Consider the following 22,318-nt stretch of genomic DNA (forward strand, 5'->3'; position numbering starts at 1 on the left):
TGTCTTTGTTGGAAAAGTTGGAGTCTCTAATAAAAACAATTCTTTCTTTTGTACATAAATTCTTTACTTCATTGCTAAATGAATTCTGAATTAATTCATTGCTGAATTATAATCAACATGTGCATCGGGGGGTCTATAGCGCACACCTAACATTATACCTTTAGAATGACTTTTGAACAGTCTGACTTAATTTCAGAAACTCAAGATCCTTCTTGCTTACATTAAATTCCTAAACCTGAATACTCGTTTTAATATAAATTATAGCACTGGACTTCTGTCTTTCCTGCACTCTGGAACAGTGTGTATCCACTAATGTTACTTTCGGCATCATCGGTTTCAGTTAACCATGTTTCTGTGATCTCAATTGTCATATTTACCTGCACAATTGCTTGTCTCAGAATGGAACATGCATAAAGGGACATACCGTGGAGCGTGTGAAAGTGCATTTAAAAATGAGAATAGGAGGCACTTCTTTATGTAATGGGGTGTGGGAGACCGTAACAAGCTATGCAGCCAAGCTCTTAAAGAGATTCTGTATTCTAGCTTCTTTCAATAAACAACTGGATTAAATTTTTGGATCATTTAGTGCTAACTACCTAATAGATTACATGGTTTGAATGCCCTCCTTTCATTTTAAACCTTTTTTTATGTTACTGTACTTTAATTTGTTTAATACCTTTAAAGCCTTTTTGGGTTTTGTTTGATTTGTTACTGCAGTAGAATAGTTATTTGAGAAATGCTATTAAAATATTTAAATTTATACAGTATCCATTTCTAAAAATACAGTATTTGTATAGCAAAGGTCTTCATAGAGTAAAGTAATTTAGTTTATCCCAGGGATGTCTAGTGGTTGTGCTGAAGGGCCATTAACAGTCATTTATAGTAATATTCACAGAAGTTCAAGTGCTACAATTGAACTCGTATTCACAACCATAATAGTTTCATTTACTCATTCAATGAAGTTTTACATGAGCACACAAGAATTATTCACACCCTCTTTCATGTCCACAGTTAGAACAATAAATAGAAAATGATTATGAATGATTAGGTATACCAGCTAAAAAAGGTAATTAAACTTAAATATTCTGAAGGAGGCAATTAATACATGTTCTAATAGGCAGCTTGTTGCATCTGTGGTATTCAAATAAGGTGACTCACTTTTCAATCTTTAATTGCTACATGCAATAATGGGACACCTGCATGGCTGTCTTAGACTTGCACATTGAGACAAATATACTGTGGGAGATCCTACCATGAAGCACAAATAAGAAATCTCAATCTTTGTTAAGGGTTTTGAAACTGTTTCGTGTTTTCTTGAATTAAAGGCGTATTCTACTTCCATTCAGTGGACACATGAGACACTAGGTTACGGCGGACCCTGGGGCTGAATGAAACAAGTCAATTTTATTCAGCAAAATAAGGCATTCCTAAAACTGCAATCCAGTCATTTATAACTTTAAACACCATGAGGGATACATGGAAACAACATACATAATTTCCTTCCTTTCCCTTTCCAAAAGTATTTAGTAAAGTTCTCCTGGAAAGAAAAAAAATCTAATGATATATAAATATCTCCAAATCCCTTCTATTGATATTTGTCCTGCTCAGTAGCAGTAGGGTACACCTAACTATAGAGCACTGAAGTCTTCTCTTCAGAAGAGGTTTACGAATGCCTGCTCTTATCCTTCTTATCTCACAAGGTTGAGCAAAACTGGAGTCTTTAACAACCTGGTTTATGCTGCAATACAGAAATAAAGTTTTTAATAAAGTATTCTACTTCTTTACATGCTGCTTCTATGGCAAGAAGTATGGGGGGCAGGATGCTGCAGTTTATAAAACAGTGTTACAGACAGTAGTGGAATAGCTTTGCAAGTGCTGTGCTGCAGTTATAGCGTTATTGAGCTACTGTAAGCTAGCTGCTGTATGTCACTGCTGCAATATAAGATTTTATTTTTTCAAGTAGTGTGTAGCTGCAGGTCCTATCCTTACCGTTGCTCTTTTTTTTTTGCTGAGTAACAGAATAAAAAACAGAGAACTGTAAAAAAAAACATTTTAGTTCTTGTCAGTTGAAATTGATGATGTCCGTTCACATGTTCATATGGTGTACGAACAGAAGCACACAGATACTGTATAAACATTCCCTGAACAAAGGGTAATGGTGGTAATAACTTTGAACAAATACAGACACACTTAAACAGCAGGTGTTACTGTATACTATAGTTAATTTATTGTCTAGCAAATATACCAAACACATAAACGTAAGAATTATCGCTCAGAATGTTATCCTGTTGTACCGTATATGTCTGACTAACACACAGCAGCGTGGCTTCTTAACCCTGAGGTCTGAAGATCACGTAATACGTCAGTGTATTACCCTGAATCTTAGGTCCTTAAGACCCCACGGAATCCTGCAGCAATGCTGTAGCTGTGTAAGCCATCTGCTGCTACCATTTATGTAGTTCTGGGTGAGAGTGACGCTGCTCCATTAATAGCAAAGGTTTTAATTCACCCAGGCAAAACCTGATCTTTCTTGTAGTAAGGGATCGAATAGAACATTCACTGGGAGTGCTTCCAAAATTATCAGAAAAAGCACGGCAAGACACGATTAGGAAATAACCACGTCAAGAAAATGAAGACAGAGGGCACGCCAGAAGGAATCGAAAGGTTTATTAGTCCTGGCAAAGGCAGGGGACTGAGGGCTTCGAAACAGTTTAAAGTTGGAGATCTTCTTTTTACGTGCCCGGCGTATACTTACGTATTGACAGTCAACGAGAGAGGCAACCACTGTGAATTCTGCTTCGCAAGGTACGTCACTGTCATAACTTTCAGTTAGCAATTAATTTAACATTACTGCGGCGGAGTGCTGAGAAAGACTGCTTGCTGGAAGGAAGTCATCGCAGTAGTTCGTGAGAAAGGCTTCCTGTTGGTCGTAATAGACTTTCAGTAGCTGATTACGAGTATGAATGGGGACCGTAGCAACAGAACGTCATGAAATTCAGTGCACTTAATACAAATAATTCAAAAATAAAACTATATAATTAAAACTACTTTGCTGAGGTCGTTATTTTACTACTCAAGTTCCAGTTTGAACTGTTTTTAGTATTCGTGTGTTGACTTCACAACTTTCAGAAAATCAGCATATTAGAATTAAAGAAGTATTAAGGATAACGTGTTAGGGGTCTGTAGGTATCAGATGACTTTTACAATAACAACGAAGGAAAATGTGCAGTACCCTTAGTCCTGGGGAATGCGCGGACCATGTGGATAATGCACGTACGGTAGTACCTTATAGTTAAGATACTACAAATTATTAATTTGCAGTCTTGTCCTTTTCCAGTAAAAATCTTCTTTCATTTAGATGTGCAACAGCCATATTAATTATCTAAAAAAACAGCTTAATTTTTTTCAGTTTCTGGAATATATCAGTTCACTTCAGCAATTATTATTTTCTAATTCGTTTCTAACTCGCGTGAAGTTTTTGCATTTCTTGCGGTAGAGCAGTAACATCTGTTGCTAACTCAAAAGTTAGTCAAGCAGATTTATGTCCAGCAAACCACTGGACAACGCTGGCACTTGCTTTCCTATGGCACGTTGGGGGAGCCTTAAAATCTGTCAAACAGAATTTGGCGGATATTAAATGGTGACGCATCACACATTTTATTGCCAGGTTTTACACAGGCTTTAACGGGAGGCTTATGGGGTGTTTTATTTGATGTTGCATCTTAATAGCTTATCCTTTTCGGGAGGTATTCTGGAAAGCATAAATAGATTCTTCTTTTGTCTTTAATATAGCATTGACTGTGGAGTCCCTTCTTAAAAGGCACATTTTCGAGTGCTCTGTAGAAAAAAATTCTATATATAGATATAATAAAAGACTGAAATGGGTGTGTTTTAGTACCTTATACTCCACAATTTTTTATCTTTCATGAAAGGCAGCTGTTGTATAGAAATTTGGATATGTGTGGGCTTCTGGGCATGGCTATGGGTTACATCAGTCTGTCCTTCCACTGTCTGTTGGGCGGTTGTCCATGTGAATGATCTGTAAAGGGACTGACAAAAGCACGACATATGAATTTAAGAAAACTACTTTTCTTTGAGACTGAAAGTGTATTGTTGCAAATGAGGGGTTACAATAATTGTGAATTTCAGGAATTGACTGAGCTCTTCAGTCAATAAGTAAAATAATTATTCATAACCCTCAACTTGTAAGTGATTTCTCCAGAATATACCTGAGCGGTTGGTGTAATTAAAGGCATGTGAATTCTCTGGTACAGCTTCAGTGAAAAGACTAATGATCCAGGTACTCTTGGTTAAACAAATGTTTATTAACAAATGACAAGGCAAACACTACGCTGCAGACAACACACAAGGTGCTATATTTACAGTATGCACAAATGAGGTGTTTCAGAGGCCTAACATCCCAATCACCCAGAAAACCTGACAGCTACTAAGCATTGAACTCTTAAATAATGCCCACAGAAGCCACAATAAGAAGTACAGTAAACTCCCTTTTAATAAATATAATGCAACCTCTAGTTAAATGTCTCACTTTGCAAACCCTGATGCCACAAAATAAATGGGAGCCTATTTCCCTATTCTAAAAATGCCCCCACAAGCAGGAAAGATGTTTAGCTTATTCCCAGGAAACCCAAGTTCCCTAAAAACACAGAATCCCAAGCTCACTCTAGCAAGCTTCAAATACTTAGCTACAATCAGGTTTAGTTTGGATGATCATGAAGTAGGGGCTCTCGCCCAGTGCAAGCTTCAAGTTCCATCTCCTCCTGCCTCCTCTCTTGAGGTCTGACCTTGTCCCTCTTCCTTTTCCTCTCTTCTGTGTTTTAATGTGATCTCATATGGTGTGTTTTTGGACTGCTCATTGTCAATAATTTACCCACAGCTTAATTAACTAGGTAACCCAAGGTAAACTTTCCATTTGGTTTTGATCAGGGAACCCCTTACATCTCAGTTTTGAAGCTGGAGATATTTACACTGCTAGATGTTAATAACTTTATCTAAACTCTTAGAGACTCTTCCTAGTCACCTACAGTATAGCTGCAACAGTATTCATGCACATTAAACAGTATTTTAATCTATGATTACTACAAAGAGTGGGCCAGTTGAGTTCCTATCTAGAACAAGGTACTAAGATACTTAAAATGGTTTTCACCAGAAAGTCTTTGTTACTTTTCAGTAAAGTCCCCCTTGAAGTTTCCTAACTTCTTCACTCTATGCTGTCAAAACATAGTCTCTAAGAGGCATTCTCTCTTCCTGATGCAATGAGAGATGTAAAACTGAGGTTCATTCATGATCATTAAAAATCCCAGGGCATTTCTTTAAAAGAATGTACCAGTGTCCTGGTAAATTTCCCCCTTGAAAATTTACCAATCGTGATCTCCTACTAATCTCTATGTATGAATTGGCTTAATTTCTTCATAGCTGATGTGTGGCAAAGGTACTGGTGCAATTTGATTGCCGTTGTATCATCCAGATGGGTGCTACACATTGGTGGTTGTGGAGGGGAGTCCCCACTGCATGTAAAACGCTTTGGATGGAGTGTCCAGAAAAGCGCTATATAGGTGTAAGTAAATATTATTATTAACATACAAAAGTCACCATAAGTGATCATATTAGTAGGGCAGCAGGGCATCCAGACGCAGTTTGAGTTGTTTTCATTGGGTTCATGTCTGTGTTTTACGGTTAGTTATTTGGGGGTTTCAGCATCATACCAAACAGATGTCTTCCAGCTATGAAGAGAAACTACGAAAGACGAAACAGTCTTTCATAGTGTAATAAGCTTATAAATAACCCATGAAGTGAACAGTTGTAATTAATTTACATAATTTTCTATAAATTTGTTTAGTCATGCTTGTAGACTGTGAGATAACTAAATGACTAAATAAACTGCTGAAATCAGGAGGGACTGGCCTATTAATGCTGTCTCTATTCTGTTGCTGGAAGAGGAAGTAGATGCAGTTTTATGTAAGGAGTTAAACCTGACTGCATTGCAGTGGTACCCTGCTCCTTTTCTCCATTGACAGCTATTAGGACTGTAGCCTATTGATACTGCACAGAGCAGCTGTATACCTGTACATGTTTTGCTGAAGGAACTAATACATTTATGCAAAGGAAGTCTCAAAAAATCTTACAAGTACAATTTAGATATGCCTAATTTATGCTTCTTCTAAGTTATTTGAATCTATACACTATGTAGGCTTACGTGAGGGGAATATTTAAAGACCCTTTAACTCTTGTGTTCAAACACAGACAGTTCATGGAGCTCAGCATCATTACAAATGTACTTATACTTCATCACAAATCTTCTACTCTATCTGAGAGTGCACCAAAAATATAGATACGAAAGTGTTAGCTTGTAGTTGCAGGAAAGGTCATATCCCAGCAGTATCTTTGGTAGTACAGTCATGCACAATAAACCAACACATCCCAAATTGTTTTGTCTCCAGTTTTGCCTTTGGATATAATGATCTGAGACATTTGAAGTAGAACATTTCTTTTTTTAATGTTTTGTTGTATCGTTTCACAATTTTTCATGATTCTGCTTTCAGACAATTTTAATTTGCTCATTGCAAACATCATGGCTGGTCGTTCACTGGGTTCTAGATTCCAGAGTAAATGCGTGTCCTCGTTGGTCAGAGTAAAAAGCCATTCTTTTAATTGGTGGCAAGCATTTGGCAATTTCAAACAATTGGCAATTTCAAACTGGTTTAAAATGAGAATATTAATATAATATAATAATTCTAAGTTGAAAATAACAAATAAAATAGCCAACCTGATGTTATATACAGTATCGGTGCACTAGGAAGGTATATCAAAACCTTCTTATTTATGTGAAATCCAAAAGGTTGCTAAACTTGAACCTTGAATTTGCCTTAAAACCCGTGTGAATGGGTATTACACACCAAGTATTACATAAAATTAAATACAAGTATTGAATGTGTAAAATCCGATCTACTAAAAAAACATACGAAGTTTACATTTTATTTGGGGGGGGGAGTGGTGCTGTGGTTTATTTGAGCAGCGCACTTGGCTTACCAGCCCTCTTAACTTTTGTAAGAGGATGGTAAGTTTGAAAAAAATGGCAGTGCCTAGATTCTGGTTAGAATTTCTTGTTTAAGGCTTACTCAGAAATTTGAAGGAGACAAAAAAGCTGCAAGCTGGTCCTTAATATGCATTACGTTTCGGTGGAGAAATGTTATATATGCCTTTAATTAGTGTAAATATCTGTGTTTTGCACACATTTTTTTAGGGAAAGGGAGTGTGTTTGTAAGAAAGCATATCAAACAAATGTGTAAATGCCAACGTAATGTACACAAGAATCCATATTGAAATGCTGTTTCATAGTTATACACCGTAAGATCATCTGCCGGCCTGCAGCCATGATGGTACATAATCTATCATATTCTTTTCACACATTTACATCAAGTCTAGGTTGATAAAAACAATTAAATAATTACATAAACTTTTGAAATTGTTATAAAGACATGGGAATCTGTTTATTAACTAAAGTGTTTTTTAAGTGAATAAAAGAAACCATCAATACAAATTGTATACAATTGAAGTTTTTGACTGAAAGTCTCATGCATTAGGGTGATGGAACCTACAGTGGAGCTACAGTATGTTAGTAATTGAAGAAAACACAGGGTTTCCTTTCAGCTGAATCATTGTGTCACAGACTACTGCTGTGCCCCTTCATCACCTAATTTAAAGTGAAAAAAGCCTTTGACTTTTTGCCTTGATGAATACAAATAATAAATAGCGCCTCAAAAGCAAAGAGAACATAATGATGGCTCGATGCATATCGAGCAGTAGCAATAGCAAAGAGCAATGCGTTTCAAGCACAAAGCTCAGTCATGGGTAGCCTACATGATGAATCCTGTATAATCAGACTAGTTGTTGTGGTGGAATAACATCTGGTAATATTGTTTAGTTAAAACAATAAAATAGTTTGCAAGCTAGTACAATAATCTGTGCACTAGATAGGTGGGAGTGGATGTTACCACCTGGCCTAAGCTTTTTCCAACCCTTTGTTGTATTACAAGGTCCAGAGGACTGAAACAGATGGTCTCACACTGTTGTATATTTTCCTCATTGTCTAGGAAATTGAATGTTTCAAAAATTGCCTTGGAGAGATTTGTTACAATGTTCCTGGGAAATAGCAGTACTTTTGAAACAGCAGTTTAGATGTTTGCTAAAACTAAATCCCTTTGGCCAATTTATACTTTAATTCACTGTTTTCTTTTTCTGAAAGGAATGCAGTCTCATACAATACCAATACCCATAAACTTGCCGTATTTTGTCATTGACATGGCAGCTTTATAGTGTGAACTTCTCACATTGCTCAAGACACATACCTAGGGATTTCCTGGAGCTGTGCTTTAAGAGATCTTGTCCATGCAGCTCACCTTTTTCTTCCTAAAGTTTTTCTTGCCTTTTCTAATCTTGATTTACCCCCTTCCCCATTAAGGGATATTTTAAACAGTGCAGACTGATAGAAACACTTTTGAGTGGGAGGGAAAGTGATGACATGCCAACACACTCTCTCTCTCCACTCACCACGAGGATCTCTCTGTTTATATTTCATGTACTTCACTAATATATTTTCAGCAGTAAAATGTAAAAATTGTCATGGGCTGAAAAACTGTAACTCGACTCGATCTTCAAATTATCTAAATGCTTTCCAATAAGAATCATCTATGTGAGACTATGAAAGAGACTGCTGATATTTAGACCTACTGTACATAACTTGCATGCAACCTACATTAAATTAAAAAATGTGACAGTGAGACGCTCTGATATTTTTAAGGTGGAGTGCTGAAAATGTGTTCAGTCCAGCTTTACTGACACAATGTCTATGCCACTGACTGCAAGCCATCTGAAAATTTTAGAAGTTTACTGTGGAAAATCTATCCAGGTATTTTTCATTTTTAGTTTTTCTGTGCATTCTTATAGTTTTATCATGCCTAGTATGTGCTTTACTGCAATGTGCTATGGAAATACCTTGGTATGCTCTAGAAAATTCAGCAAATATTCCTTAGCTGTATATTCAGAAAACAAATAATGGGGAAATTATTGTTTTACTTTTTATTTGTTTTATATTTAATATTAATGAATGTGAGAGTTGAGGCTCAAAATATGATTTTTCTTGACAATAGATGATTTTTAAATGGTTCATCTGCCCTCAGAGTTCTGATTCGAGATGCACTGAGGAAGACTAGCAGCCCATCTGAAACACAAATGTGAACACAAAGAGGAAGCACAAATATATTAAGGTTTTATGAATAATACCACTAACTGTGGTCAACCCTAAATTGACTTATAAAATGAGCAACCAAAAGAAATGTGTTACCTGACAAACATATCACTAGAAAAATAAATGTCGGAGGTTAAACTTGCCAGCAACAGAGCCAAATCCTCTTTAGTGACGAATCAAGGTTTTTCATGGATTACCGCAGTGGATGTCCTTGAGTGTGGTGCAGATGCCTTGAATTATAATTCTAAATGTTGTGTGCAAGAGACTTAAGAGATTTTCAGGTGTGATGGATCAAGCTGGGGTGTCTAATCTCTACAGAATTGCATTCATAGTGGTTGGTGGCCTCTTGACTGTATGGTGCTACAGTATGTTGATCAGGCCCTGGAACTTCACCTGCTTCCCTTTTAAACCACTTTTGACATTACAGATTCATTTAAATTCTAGTGTCACTGCTTACCTCCTGTATCCCGCACGACCTGCACCACAAGTTGAATTTGGGGTTGTAAGCAGTTGTTCTTCATTTCTGTCATACTGTATGAGTTTGTATCCCTCCAGGATCCTCGATCTCATACTGTACATTATTCCGCCTTTCTGGGGAAGGCTGACCAGACTTCTTCCCTCTGTGTATCTTCCCTGGGTTTTCATCCAACACTCACAATTATCGATTATTTTGAGACTGCACACTCTTGCAACGGACATGAAATCTGGACACAATTTATACTACATTGCAGACCATTCACTACCTCTTTTTCCTTAGCTCTCGAGACACCTCTCATATCGGAGTATGGTTTACAGTATTTATTCCAACATCCTACCTTTCTCATCCTATCCTACGCAAAGAAGTACCCTAGATACTGAAATATTCATTCTGATGCACTTCTTCTATATGTCTTATTCGGCTACTTTTGGCTTTTATCTGAGTTATCTGTTGGAGTACTTGTTACAACTAGAAATTTCATTTTAAATGTCTATAGCATAGTGTTCTTTTGATTTTAAGATATTTTGTTTATTTTTATGCTCTGCAGGAAAGAAGGCTTGTCCAAGTGTGGGAAGTGTAAACAAGCGTTCTACTGTAATGTTGACTGTCAGGTAAGGAGAACAACATTCAGCTCACAATATGATAAATGTTGTTAAGATTAATTTAACCACCTAGGTTAACTATTGAAAGGTATTGAGTCCAAGCCATTTAATTGCTGATGTAGCACTGCAGTAGTTATGGTGCTTTACTCTGACTTGTCCTAGTTCTATATATTTCTTTCTTGCTGTAAATAAAGATTCAGCTCAGTCTGGAGAACAATTTAGTCTTGTCAAAATGGTGGTCTATAAAAGGCATTTGTTCATCTTGAGGAATTGATGAATATTGTCAAATACGTTTTGAATGGACTGTTCAGTGAAATATACTGCATTTCCTTTGATGTGTGCATAACCAATTTTATTTTGCCAAGACAGCTCAATCTTATGAATAAGTCTTGTTGAAAACACACATAGAAAAAGTAAGCCCAAAATACCTCTTCATGATCAATAGTGAAATTCGTGGACACTAATGGAAGATAATTGGAAATGCATTTACAATAGACTGTTTAAATCTTTTATACAAAGAACAAGTTACCTACAGGTAGTGGACTCTTAAAGATAATGCCAATGTAAGTCAGTTTTCTCCCACAGTCCAAATACATACAGATAATTGGCTTCTGTAAAATTGGCCCTGGCGTGAGTGTGTGTGTGTTTATGTCTGTGCCCTGCAAAGGACTGGCGACCTATCCAGGGTGTATCATTCCTTGCTATCTGTTGCTTGCCAGGTAAGTCTCCAGCTTCCCCTGTGACCCTGTACTGGATAAATGACGTAGAAAATAGACAGATGTGGCAGTGCTCTTTGATGAGAAAGTCAGTAATCTCAAACCTGGAAATTAAGCATTCTCTCACACTCTGTCTTAAGCATTATTTCAGAATATCCCATAAGTGTTTGACTGGGTTCAGATCAGAGACAGCTGTGGCACATGGATAACATCAGTGTCACGTTCATCAAACTGTTGAGCTCTGCAGATGGGTGCATTGTCATCCTAGACCTTTCCAGCAGGAAAGAAATGCTGCAAAATGGAGTGAAGATAATTACTATGTACAATTAAATAGTAATTAGAATTGACCAAGCTTTCTGAGGGAATGAATGCCTCCAAACCATGCCAGGAAAATGCACCCAGCAGCGTTACGGAACTAGCAGAACTCTTAATCGTTGGAACTAAAAACCCTGAACTGTAGAGTTCTTTAGACATGTACCCACACATGTCCCATTTGTCAAGAACATGTTTAAAGGTCATTCATTTGGCTGTATCACATTTCCCCACTGCTCAATATTCCATTGCCCCCGCTCCTTGCATGACGGGACTCAGAAGTGTGCATAGCCAGGAGTGATGAGCTGCTTGTGCAGTTCAGTCTGACCGCGGTATCCCACTCTGTGGAATTCTCTGTAGACCCTTTTAATTAAACTGATGCAGGTACTTTTAAATCAAACAGCAATTACTCACCTGTTTCACTTTGCACTTTGAATTCATGCACAGATGTTTTGGCTGCTCTTGCCCTTTTTGCTAATGATTCAATATCCTTCGCTGGGAGTTCCATGCTGACATGTCCTCAGAAACCTTTTCTTGTGAAACATCAGCAAGTTGAGCTGTCTTGGTCACAGAGTCACTGGTTCTCCTCTTGATGTACTTAGATAATTATACACATTCTAATCTATTCATAATTTGTATACATAATTTTAGACTTAGCATGATGGAATGTTATTTGCTAAATAAATATATGTGCCACACTTCTATGGAAGCCTCACTTTCAATCTGATTGGTGTGCCTCATTTACCCAAATGAGGTTTCCCTTTTTTTGTTGAAGGCGATACCAGTATTTCAATTGAGAAATGTCTGGATGGCATCCTCCTCAGATCAATTAACTACTGATAACCAACTAAGCCAAATGGACCGAATGGCCTCCTCTTATTTGCCATCTTTCTTATTTTTGTGATACTCTTTCAACTGGGTGGATGTTATTTAGGGTTACCAGATGAAATTTACATTATAGAGCAATGTTATTTAGACAGAAACTGCATTCTCAAGCTGATAAAATTTGCTAGCAATCCAGTGCTACTGCAACATCTTCACTAGTGATAAGACATGTATTCATAATTCAAATACCTTGGGTAGATTATAAATGCTTGTGTAGTGGTTTAAGACAAGGATTTCAGTACAGTACAATCCTACAGGACAGTTCAGTACAGTACAAGAATATAAGAGAGATCTGATAAAGTTGTCAGTGATGTTATTTATTTAGACACGTTAATTTTATTAAAGTTATTCCATTCACGCACTTTGTGTTATGAATCTCTACTGAAGGTCTGAAGTAGTGGTCCGTGGGTCAAAAGAAGAGTCCTAGAGCTGGAATGGGAAAGTAACAGGAACAAACATAGTTAGTTCAAAGCTGAAGAGACACCGCGAAGGCACGAGGGAAAAACTTAAAGCTGAGGTCCAGTAAATCAATCCAGGCGCATAGCTGAGTGAAACGTGAGGGAGAACATCGGTGATTGTGTGAAATTAATTACACAAAAAACTAGACTGCAGTCTTCTGGTTTGTCATGGAATAATAGGGTTATTAAATTACACAAAAAACAGGGATTTTTTCTTATAAGTTTGATTTCGTTGTTGAATTTTGGGTGCTCTTGGAAAACTTTGACTTAATCGTTGTCCTACCTGTTTTGCAAATACCGTGCCACCTCATCAGTCTCACTGTGTTTGACACTACACTTAACACAGTAACCAAATAAGTAATGAAATTAACCAAAACCCAATAAGTGTTCCTTTCATTTCTAATCAGATTGGATCAGGCCTATATGGTCAGTTTATCCAATTTTATAACAAACTGATAGGTTTAATGATAATAGCATATTGATAAATAGACACAAAGTTAGCATTACAAAGATTTTTAGCAGTACATTCTGGCCTGAATACTTTAAATATTATGTGCTTATATTAATGCTATATATGTATTTATAAATTGAAAAAAATGAACGTACTAAAAATGAGCCTTTATATAGACTGAGTAAAGATTTAGAGTGACAATATATTGTCTTTGCTCTAGTACATTAATATATGGGTTTACTTTCATAAGGAATTTTATGGCTCTTTTATAAGGTCTTTTATATTCTATAAAGAAATATATTTCTTTCTAACTGATGAGAGCTTGTGTGCTTCAATTTGTCAGTATGCCAATACCTAAAGTAATAAATGTGGCAGCCAAGACAGCGCATGTAACCCAGACTCATGAAAGGCTTATCAGTGTCTCTGTTTTTAAATTGAGCTATAGCCAGCTTGCTCTCGCAGTTGCTATGACAATCCATAGTCCTCCATGTGATGGGCGAACTACTGTTTACTCGCCAAGATGAAGGATTTATAATTTAAAAATAATTATTCTATTTTCAGTTCTTAGAGCGATGCTGTCAATTAAGTAAGCATCCTTTACTTTTGGTCTCTTAAACTGAAACTGAACATACTGAAAGTCTAAAGAAACATAGTACTTAACAACTGTAACAGATTCACAAGATTATCAGGAAAATGACTGCAAATCTTTCTGTAGCCAAGTGCACTGACATTTTATTGAACAGACACAACGCGCAAGTTCATTCTGCTGATTAACGTTTGTTATCAACAGGGTTGATCAACAGGAGGTCTGCTGTGAAAATCACAGGTTGGCAGCTTGTGTGGCTTTCATTTTAAGCCACACAAACAGTATTTCAGTGACATGCTTGGTTGTAGGTGCTGTCTGTGGGATTCTGTCCCATCCCTCTCATAGAGCTTGAACAAGCTGTACTGGTTTGTTGGGCAAGGGCTGACTGAGCCCTAGCTAATCCAAAAACATGTTCCTTGCAAAGAAGAGGATGTGATTATGCTGTATCCAGTGCATGCCTGACTCACCAGACTTTAGCTCCATTGAACATTTTTGTGATCACGTGAGACAACGTGTCATAGGGTATAGAGACCAGCGAACAGGCACAGGAATATTAAGGATGAATGAGAGGAATGGTGCAGAACCCCACAAGACAGAGTTTGCAACCTGGTGCAACATGTGCAAAGTGTTGATCAGCCCTTTTGATGAAATCATTAGCATAATGCATTTACCAACTTTGTGTGATGTTCAATGAGTTATCAGTACATTGTGAATTTGTTGTAGTTATAAGCGATCTGTTTCTTCTGCTCAGTATATCTGCATAAATAATATGGTTAATATATCTCTGTTTCCCCTATTTAAAAATGCACAGGGAAAGTTTAAACAGTAATTAGTGAAGTTCTGTAGTCTGTGCTTATTGTTGTATAATTCAGCCAAGCCTTGATGAATTTTCATTTTCCTCTCTTGGATTTGCTAGATAATGTGCTGCTTTTTAAAATTTAATTTTAATGTTTATTAATGTTGTGTTGGGCCAAAAGCTCTGTAGTACTACAGACTAGAAGAATCAAATTACAGAGGAACAAGTAATAGGTTTATTCCATGCTGGAAAGAGAACACAACATTTCGGCCTTGGAGCCTTCTTCAGGTGTGAGAAAGACAGGGCAGTAAGCAAAGGTAATGTAGCGGGAGAACAAAAGCTGGGAGAGAGGAGGAGCGAGGGGCGGGAGCAGGGGACAGAAAGAGAGGCCAATCAGGAAGTGTGAAGTCAGGATAAGTGAAGTGAGGTGTGAAATGAAACCTTCAATGAATAGAGAGAATATAGAAGAAAAGTAGTCTGTCGTTAAGAGAAGGGGGAAGGTGTGATCCTAGCTGCAGGATAATTTTAGTTTCTGTAGTCTTTCTGATGTATGAGTTCGGAAAACTGTCTTTGAGAACACAGACGATTAGAGTGGTCATGGCCGTCAGAGGTGAAATGAGAAACAATGGGCTTGGAGAGATCTTTAATCTTCACAGTCCTAACATGTTCTCTGAAGTGGTCTCCGAGTCTCCTTCCTGTTTCTCCAATGTACTGTAGATGACTGGGCATTTACTGCAAGAGATACAGTAAATAAGGTTGTTGGAAGTACAAGATGCCATCTGGGTGATCCGGAATTGTCCTCAGGGGCCTTGAATGAGTGTGGTGTTAGATGTGTACCTGCAGGTGATACAGCAAGCTCTGTTGCAAGGGAAAGTGCCTGGTGTGGATGATTGCTGTGGGCTGTCAAGGGAACTGTGTACAAGAAGGTTACGCAGATTAGGTGGTCGGCGATATGAGATGATGGGGCAGTCAGAAAAGAGGGCCCCAATGGAGGGATCATCCTGTAGGATGGAAAAGTTGTCATTAATAGTCCTGGGGATGGAATAAACCTATCACTTGTTCCTTTGCAGCCTACGCATGTTGACGCAGCTAACCACCTCACCCACTCAAATTACAGAGGGTGACAATGTAATTTAATTTAATTTGATGTTATATTGAGGAGAACATTTAATATAATTTTACCTTTGAGAACGTTTAACCTTGATAAACATGGTAAATAATAATAATAAAAGAATGATATATGGTATAGTACTGCAACTCAGTTCTGTAAGAACAAGTTACCTGTTTGGTTAATTTAAAAAACAAATTCGCTTTACCTTGTGGGCTTCATCGAGAATCTTATCATTGATGCACAACTTTTTTCATTTAAGATTGAGTTGTTTTCACAGTGACTGTACTATTAATGTGTGTTATTGCCACATCCTACTGACCTGTGAAGACTAAAATTCCACATTTATCTATGAAATAAATAATACAGAAAATGCCATTATATATAAGAAAACAGTGAGCATTACCTGGTCCATTGGCCATATTAAATAAATGGTAACACTGATTGTAAAGCAATAGCATCAATAGAAAAAACAAATTGGAGTACTTTAAAAAAAAATAAAACCCAATTGGAAAGCAGAAGGCTCAAGCAGGTACAAAATGCTTTGTGACTGGTTCTTGCGAGTGTTACATCAGTGGTAAACCTGAAATCAAGTCTTAATTTCTGGACTGTTCTTTCCTTTGTTTTCCAGAAAGGGGACTGGCCAATGCACAAGCTGGAGTGCTCGTCCATGTGTGCTTTCGGAGAGAACTGGAATCCATCAGAGACTGTCAGGCTTACTGCCAGGATCATTGCCAAGCAGGTGAGCAGGAGAGATAGAGGCAAGCTGGGGGAGGGTGGGCTGGAGATTGAAGAAGGCATAGAGGAGGCTGTCAGCCCCAAGGCTGTCCTGTCATCATTACCAGACAATGCAAGTGAGGGCAAGTCATGCCAGTCTGAGAAAATTACACTGCTCTGTGTAATTTCAGCCTTTCAAAGACGCCTTTTGAACATTGCATCTTTTTACTGGAGGCAGGATGTTCGTGAAGCAGGCATCAGAGTGCTAATCAACATGAGCAACAAATTGTCATAATTTAAATGTTAATTACAAAAGAATGTGTTTGGATCAGTCTAACAAAACAGCAAAACAGAACCAAGATGTCAGCAATCCCCTGTGAAACATGATTGAGCCATATTCTTTCAGTTGAGTACCATACTGTATTTCGCAGATCCCAAAATATATTTTCATCAGACTTTTTATAGATTAACTTAAGTCAATCAAAATCCATGTTTTCCCAAACATTGAGTCAGAACAGTAATAGTAGATTTCATTTTTGAAGAAAGGGTTGTTTTAGTACAATCCAATAAGCATTATAAGGCACCACAGGGATTATGTAATGAAAAGAACAACAGGTTACTAGAATAGAGGTCACTTGAGGGTTGAAACATCTTACACAATTCTTTTTAAAAACCTTTTTGTCTCCCATTTCTGTTTTTTGCTTATTTTAACTTGACCATTGTGCCGCATTTAACTCAGTTTCTTTTGAAAGTGTTTCTAGTGTAAGGAGATCTCAACAAGATGATCCAGTGTAGGACTTGAATACAGCTATGCCAGCCTTATTCAATTACTCAATTACAGAGCTGTTTGTAGCAAAGCCCTGGAGCAGAATCTCTTGGAAAGTTTCTATGTTGAGATCTTGAATATAACTGGATTGATGATAGTCTTAATTGACATGTGTTTGTTTCTACATTATAGACTCCACTATAAAAAATCTTTTTACACTGTAGTAAGTTATTAAAATATCCTCCATGATACATATTCTATTTATATGTTTTCAAGTATATACAAAGTTTCAGATTAATGAATGAACTTTAATAAATGTCTGAGATTTGAAGGGTATCTTAAAACAGGAACATCATAATAAATTGGTAATGTTTGTTCAGTTAAATAAATGATCATGGAGTAATTTTTCTAGGCTATTTTATGTGTTATATTGTTTGCAGTTTGTTTGGATTTATGATTATTGCACTTTAAGCAGTGTGCGTTAATTTATCTCTATTAACTATGCTGTAGCAAAAATAGCAGGGCATTGCTTAATGTAGATACACAGAGACCTGCAACACTTGCTCAGATCAGTAAGTTTGTGACACATTAGTTACTGGGAAATTAAAAAAAGTATGAAAGGCTGGACATTGCATGGACATAAGGGGTTACACATGAATTTGCGATCAGAACCACTTTACCTTTATCTCTGGTAGAAAAAAAACACTGAAATGGTTGCATTCTTTCTCTGTTTCAGAGCTTCATACAGTTTTTTTAGATTAGTTTCTCTAAGTACATTTTGTCAAAAGTAATTTGCATACTTTTATTTCATTATGCTGAATATTCATAATGTTTCCTTTCCTGAGTATGCATACTACCTAAAGTAATATTGCTCAATAAATGCTGCCAAGGCATTTATTCTTTTGCTCTCTTAAGTGGTTGCACACAGAACTTGAACTTTTTCCATGCATCATGGTGAGAGATGAGTTTTCCACAGAGAGTCTTGTAAATCCTTGTACGTATGTGGGTGGGAGTGGTGGTTGGGGGATAGAAATGTTTTACATTATATGTAAATCTATGAAGTTTCATGAAAGGCTTATGTTTTCACCCGTGCAGTTAAAAGCAAGCCCTTGTCAATATGGAACAGTTTGAAAAACAAATCAAAGTCAGTAACATTTTAGCAATGCAGCTAAACCAAGAACAAACATCATTAAAAATTGTTGTGATTGTGACGTTCAGATCAGTTTCATCTCAAAACATGAGACTGCTTTGGAGTTAGACTGCTGTAACTAGGGGAGCAACCAGGCATTACAAGCGCAACAGGAGCTCCTCATCCATGATAAACAACTTTCATCCACGATGGTGACGGGCAGTTAAATTGTAACAGTTCTGTTGCAGTTGGAGTTGAAATGGGAGAAAATGACAAAAAAAATGACAACAGAGAAACACTGTTTAAACCCAAAAAGATGGATATGATCTTCTCATATCTGAAAAAATCTATATCTCTGGATGTAAAACCAAATTCTGCATTTGGTAATGTTGTTGCCTGCCCTCCCTCTGCATTTAGAGTAATGATGTTCACTTATTAGCTGCTGGTAATGTTGGAACCAATAATTCTAGCATAATTTTTACAATACCTGGGATGGATGCCTTTATTATTGATGAGAAGGGACATAGTTTTCTAGATAATGTGTTTGTCACAGGTATATTCAGTTTTATAGAGCTACAGGTTATCTCATCTTTTAGCAGTTTGTTAGTCTCTAAACAGTAGTGTTAGTAAATTCAAAATTGAGAAATCAGAGAAGTCCAATACCCTTCTTTTCTCTTTTTTTAAGACTTTTAGATTCAGACTTTCTCAAGAGTCATTGAAAGTGTAGCAATCTGAGTGAGAGCTTTTTGGCAACACAAAAATGGGTGCCAGGTATATGTCCGTTAGGTGGCATTAAAATCTTCTCTTTAGTCAGCAAATGAGCTGCTGAATGAGCTGCTAGTTTAAAATTGTTTTAAGGTACATGATGAAGATGATGTTCATTGTTATAACCTTTAAGCTTTTTTATGTGTTTATGACCTTATTCCAAAACAACACTAGATGTAAGTGATATAAGATTGCTTGCCCTATAAACTTTCCTGCTGAGGTCTGTTTCTTAAGAAAACTAATTTACTATCTTTGTTTTGTGGTACTGAAATAAATAGCATGTGTGTTGAAACACCTGGAAAACTGCATTATGAAGCCGAGGGAGTATTGCTAGTTCTCTTGTTTAATCATCTGTGAACCTCTGTCTGATAAAGATGAGGCAGTTGTGACAAACTGTGTCTAACCACAGTTCCGTTTTGTTATGTAGACGACAGCGCATGTGGAGGCTGACTTGACATATCGAAACTCAATTTGAATTCAGTCCCAGCCAGAAATGAACCTGAGGTGAAATAATAAAGCCCTGTGGAGAAGCTGTTTCAAATTAACAGCTGCAAACGCGTTAATGAGAGCTACATGGCCAGGAAAAAAGAAGAAAGTTGATTGTAAGGATTTGTTTGAGCATTTACAGTTTAGAATTTAGGTTTTATAGAGCATTGATTTGAGGAGAAATCAATCCAGCGTGAGTTAACAATAGGACTAAAATTACTGTAATCATCCGTCATGTACGTTACATGTTCTCCTGCTAAAGGTGTCAAATTAAAGAGTGTTAAAGAGTTAGCTGCATTCAAGGATACGGTTTGATTCCTTACGTTCTTTTATGTGTCAAAGTCATCTCATGTGTTTTCTAGTTAGGTTGGAGTAACCAGGTTGCATTTCTTGAGATACAGTGCCCTACAACGTTTGGGACAATGAAGTCTAAACTATAATTTTCAGTCTGACCTATAATAATAATAATAATAATAATAATAATAATAATAATAATAATAATGAAAACATTTCTAGAAATACAATTTTATACCACAACTATTTAATTTTTGACAAAATCGGTTAATTTCTGCAGTTCTTCCTTTACCAGAATATGGAAAGTTAAAATTGTGGAGAATGACTACCAACACATCAGTAAAGCATTGTGGGAGTAATGTGGCCTGGGCCTGCAGGAACTGGCTCACTCAGTGATGTAACTAATTGTAGCATCAGCAGAATGAATTCTGAAGTTCACAGAAACATTTTTTCTGCTTACGTAGAAGAAAATGCTTCCTTTCTTGTTGTGCAGCACTTCACCATTGTCACCATGACAATGACTCAACACATGCGGCCAGTGCAACCAAAGAGTTAAAAAATGAAAAATCATATTGAGCATTCAGTTTACTCAGGAAAAATTTGAAGTTGAAATTGGAATTTATGGGCACCCATAAATGTGCAAAAACTCAAATTGTTGAAGTAAACTCTGGAAATTTATTTGAAGTGATTGTGTCCCAATCCTTATGATGACTTGATATCACTGTGTTGAACACAACATATGTATTTGTTCTCATGTAATCAAATGTGCATAGAATTGCCCAAAAACTGATTATCACATGATTCAAATATATATACATAAAATAAGAGGATATCAAATCAATATCTAAATCCTAAATCATGACACTAGCAAATGCTTTCTTTGTTTTTTGAACCACATTCTTCTCAAGAAAAACAAATTGCTTGACCATAAAGTTAAAGTAAGAGTTTTGAATTTGCTGTCTCTGTGTGTTTGGGCACTGTATAATTAATCAATTTAGATTTTTTTTGCAATCTGTACCTCATTAATACATTAGCTTTGAACTACATTTAAAGAACTTATAACTTTGTAAGAAAACTAGCTGGTTAATAGATAGATATCCACACTGCTACGCCTGGGAAGAGCTGGAACCATGCAGTGTCCAGTGAAGCATTTCACGCCGCATAAAGTACAAGAAACACACTGGGTATTATCAGTGGATACAGGCAGACAGAGACAAGATGTGTATTTGTTTTGACTGGGAATGCATGCAAAGGCCCAGGTTTGTTTTGCTTGTTCCCCAGGTGTGGCTGAATGCAGGTAGAAATGAAAAGCCACTGAATATGAATAGAGGTGAAGAAACTGGCTCTTTAAAAAAAGAACTTAACATAAAGAATATTGAAAATGTTTTGAGTGCCATATTCCAAACGCACACAAAGAGTAGATGAAACACTCAAACCAGTAATGTTGGAACTGTAGAGCTCAATCTGCACTGCAACAAAGAACACTGTTGTTGGTTGAGCTACTTGGTACTGCAAAACCTGTAAGAAAGAGGATATTAAATACATTTTTTATCTTTATCACATTGTGTCTTTTCCAAGGAGATGTCCTGTTTTGAATGTGTCACTTCATGGTGAGACAGTCAGGTTTTTGTTTGTTTTTGACAGAAAATACAGACAGAAAAAACTGCATCGGAGAAGTTGTTATCCGTTAAGGAGTTCGAATCACGTAAGTATGACATTAGAGTTACAGTACTTGATTGGACAGAAAACAACGCAAACAAGTTCGAAGAATGTTTTTTCCCCAAAAGCTGTAGTTGAGAAACTTTGGCATAATGGATTACAAACACTGAATTACAGTAAGTAATGTAATTAACTAATTACTATATGCTGGTAAGATCACCACTCTCTTCTATATATCCTTGTAAGGAATTTTAAAATGAAATAATGAAATGAATGTGAAAAAAACTCATGCTTAATCATATGACTAGCTTCAACTTACAAGTTTGAAATCAATCGCCTATTGTAAGGTGACACTAACAGAAATTCTGACATCCACATTCCCCGTGCAAAAGATGAGGAAGAGATTTCTTGAATATAGTAGGCTAGGACCAGCTGTCGAGACAGCTGTTGCATAGAACATATTGGCCTTTTGCATGGTGTGTTCTGTGCCCTTTATCAGGTGTTGTGGAGTGAAATGGTAAGAAAAGCATTGCACTTAAACAGTAGGAAATATGGAACTCGTATTAATCAGTTGGCTTGGTTTCAGAACCAAACCCTGACCTTTTCAGGTCAAAATTTAGATAGATAAAATTGAACTTTTTTATGTGCACAAAAGAGGTGGCACAGTGGTGAAATTGTTAGCATTGCTGCCTCTCAGCACTGGATCTTTGGGTTCAATTCCTGGTGTGGTTCTGCGTGTTCTCCCAGTTTTCATTCTTTTCTCTTGTTCCCTCCCACAGTCTAAAGACATACTCAGGTCAGTTGGCTTCTGTTAAAACTGGCCCTGGTGTGAGTATGTGTGT

General features: G+C 36.9%; 1 protein-coding gene across 1 annotated transcript in view; it reads left to right on the plus strand.

Annotated features, from left to right (window-relative positions):
* Positions 1–2,487: 2,487 nt before the first annotated feature.
* Positions 2,488–22,318, plus strand: part of smyd2a (SET and MYND domain containing 2a) — a 36,711-nt gene continuing 16,880 nt past the window's right edge. The window contains exons 1-4 of the mRNA XM_088909732.1: positions 2,488–2,805; positions 10,294–10,357; positions 16,292–16,402; positions 21,462–21,522. Of these exons, the coding sequence (XP_088765858.1) occupies positions 2,630–2,805; positions 10,294–10,357; positions 16,292–16,402; positions 21,462–21,522 (412 nt within the window). The 5' untranslated portion in view covers positions 2,488–2,629. The remainder of the gene's footprint in view (positions 2,806–10,293; positions 10,358–16,291; positions 16,403–21,461; positions 21,523–22,318) is intronic.

The sequence above is a fragment of the Atractosteus spatula genome, chromosome 2, assembly GCF_055471065.1.
Source record: "Atractosteus spatula isolate fAtrSpa1 chromosome 2, fAtrSpa1.hap1, whole genome shotgun sequence".
Taxonomy (NCBI): Eukaryota; Metazoa; Chordata; class Actinopteri; order Semionotiformes; family Lepisosteidae; genus Atractosteus; species Atractosteus spatula.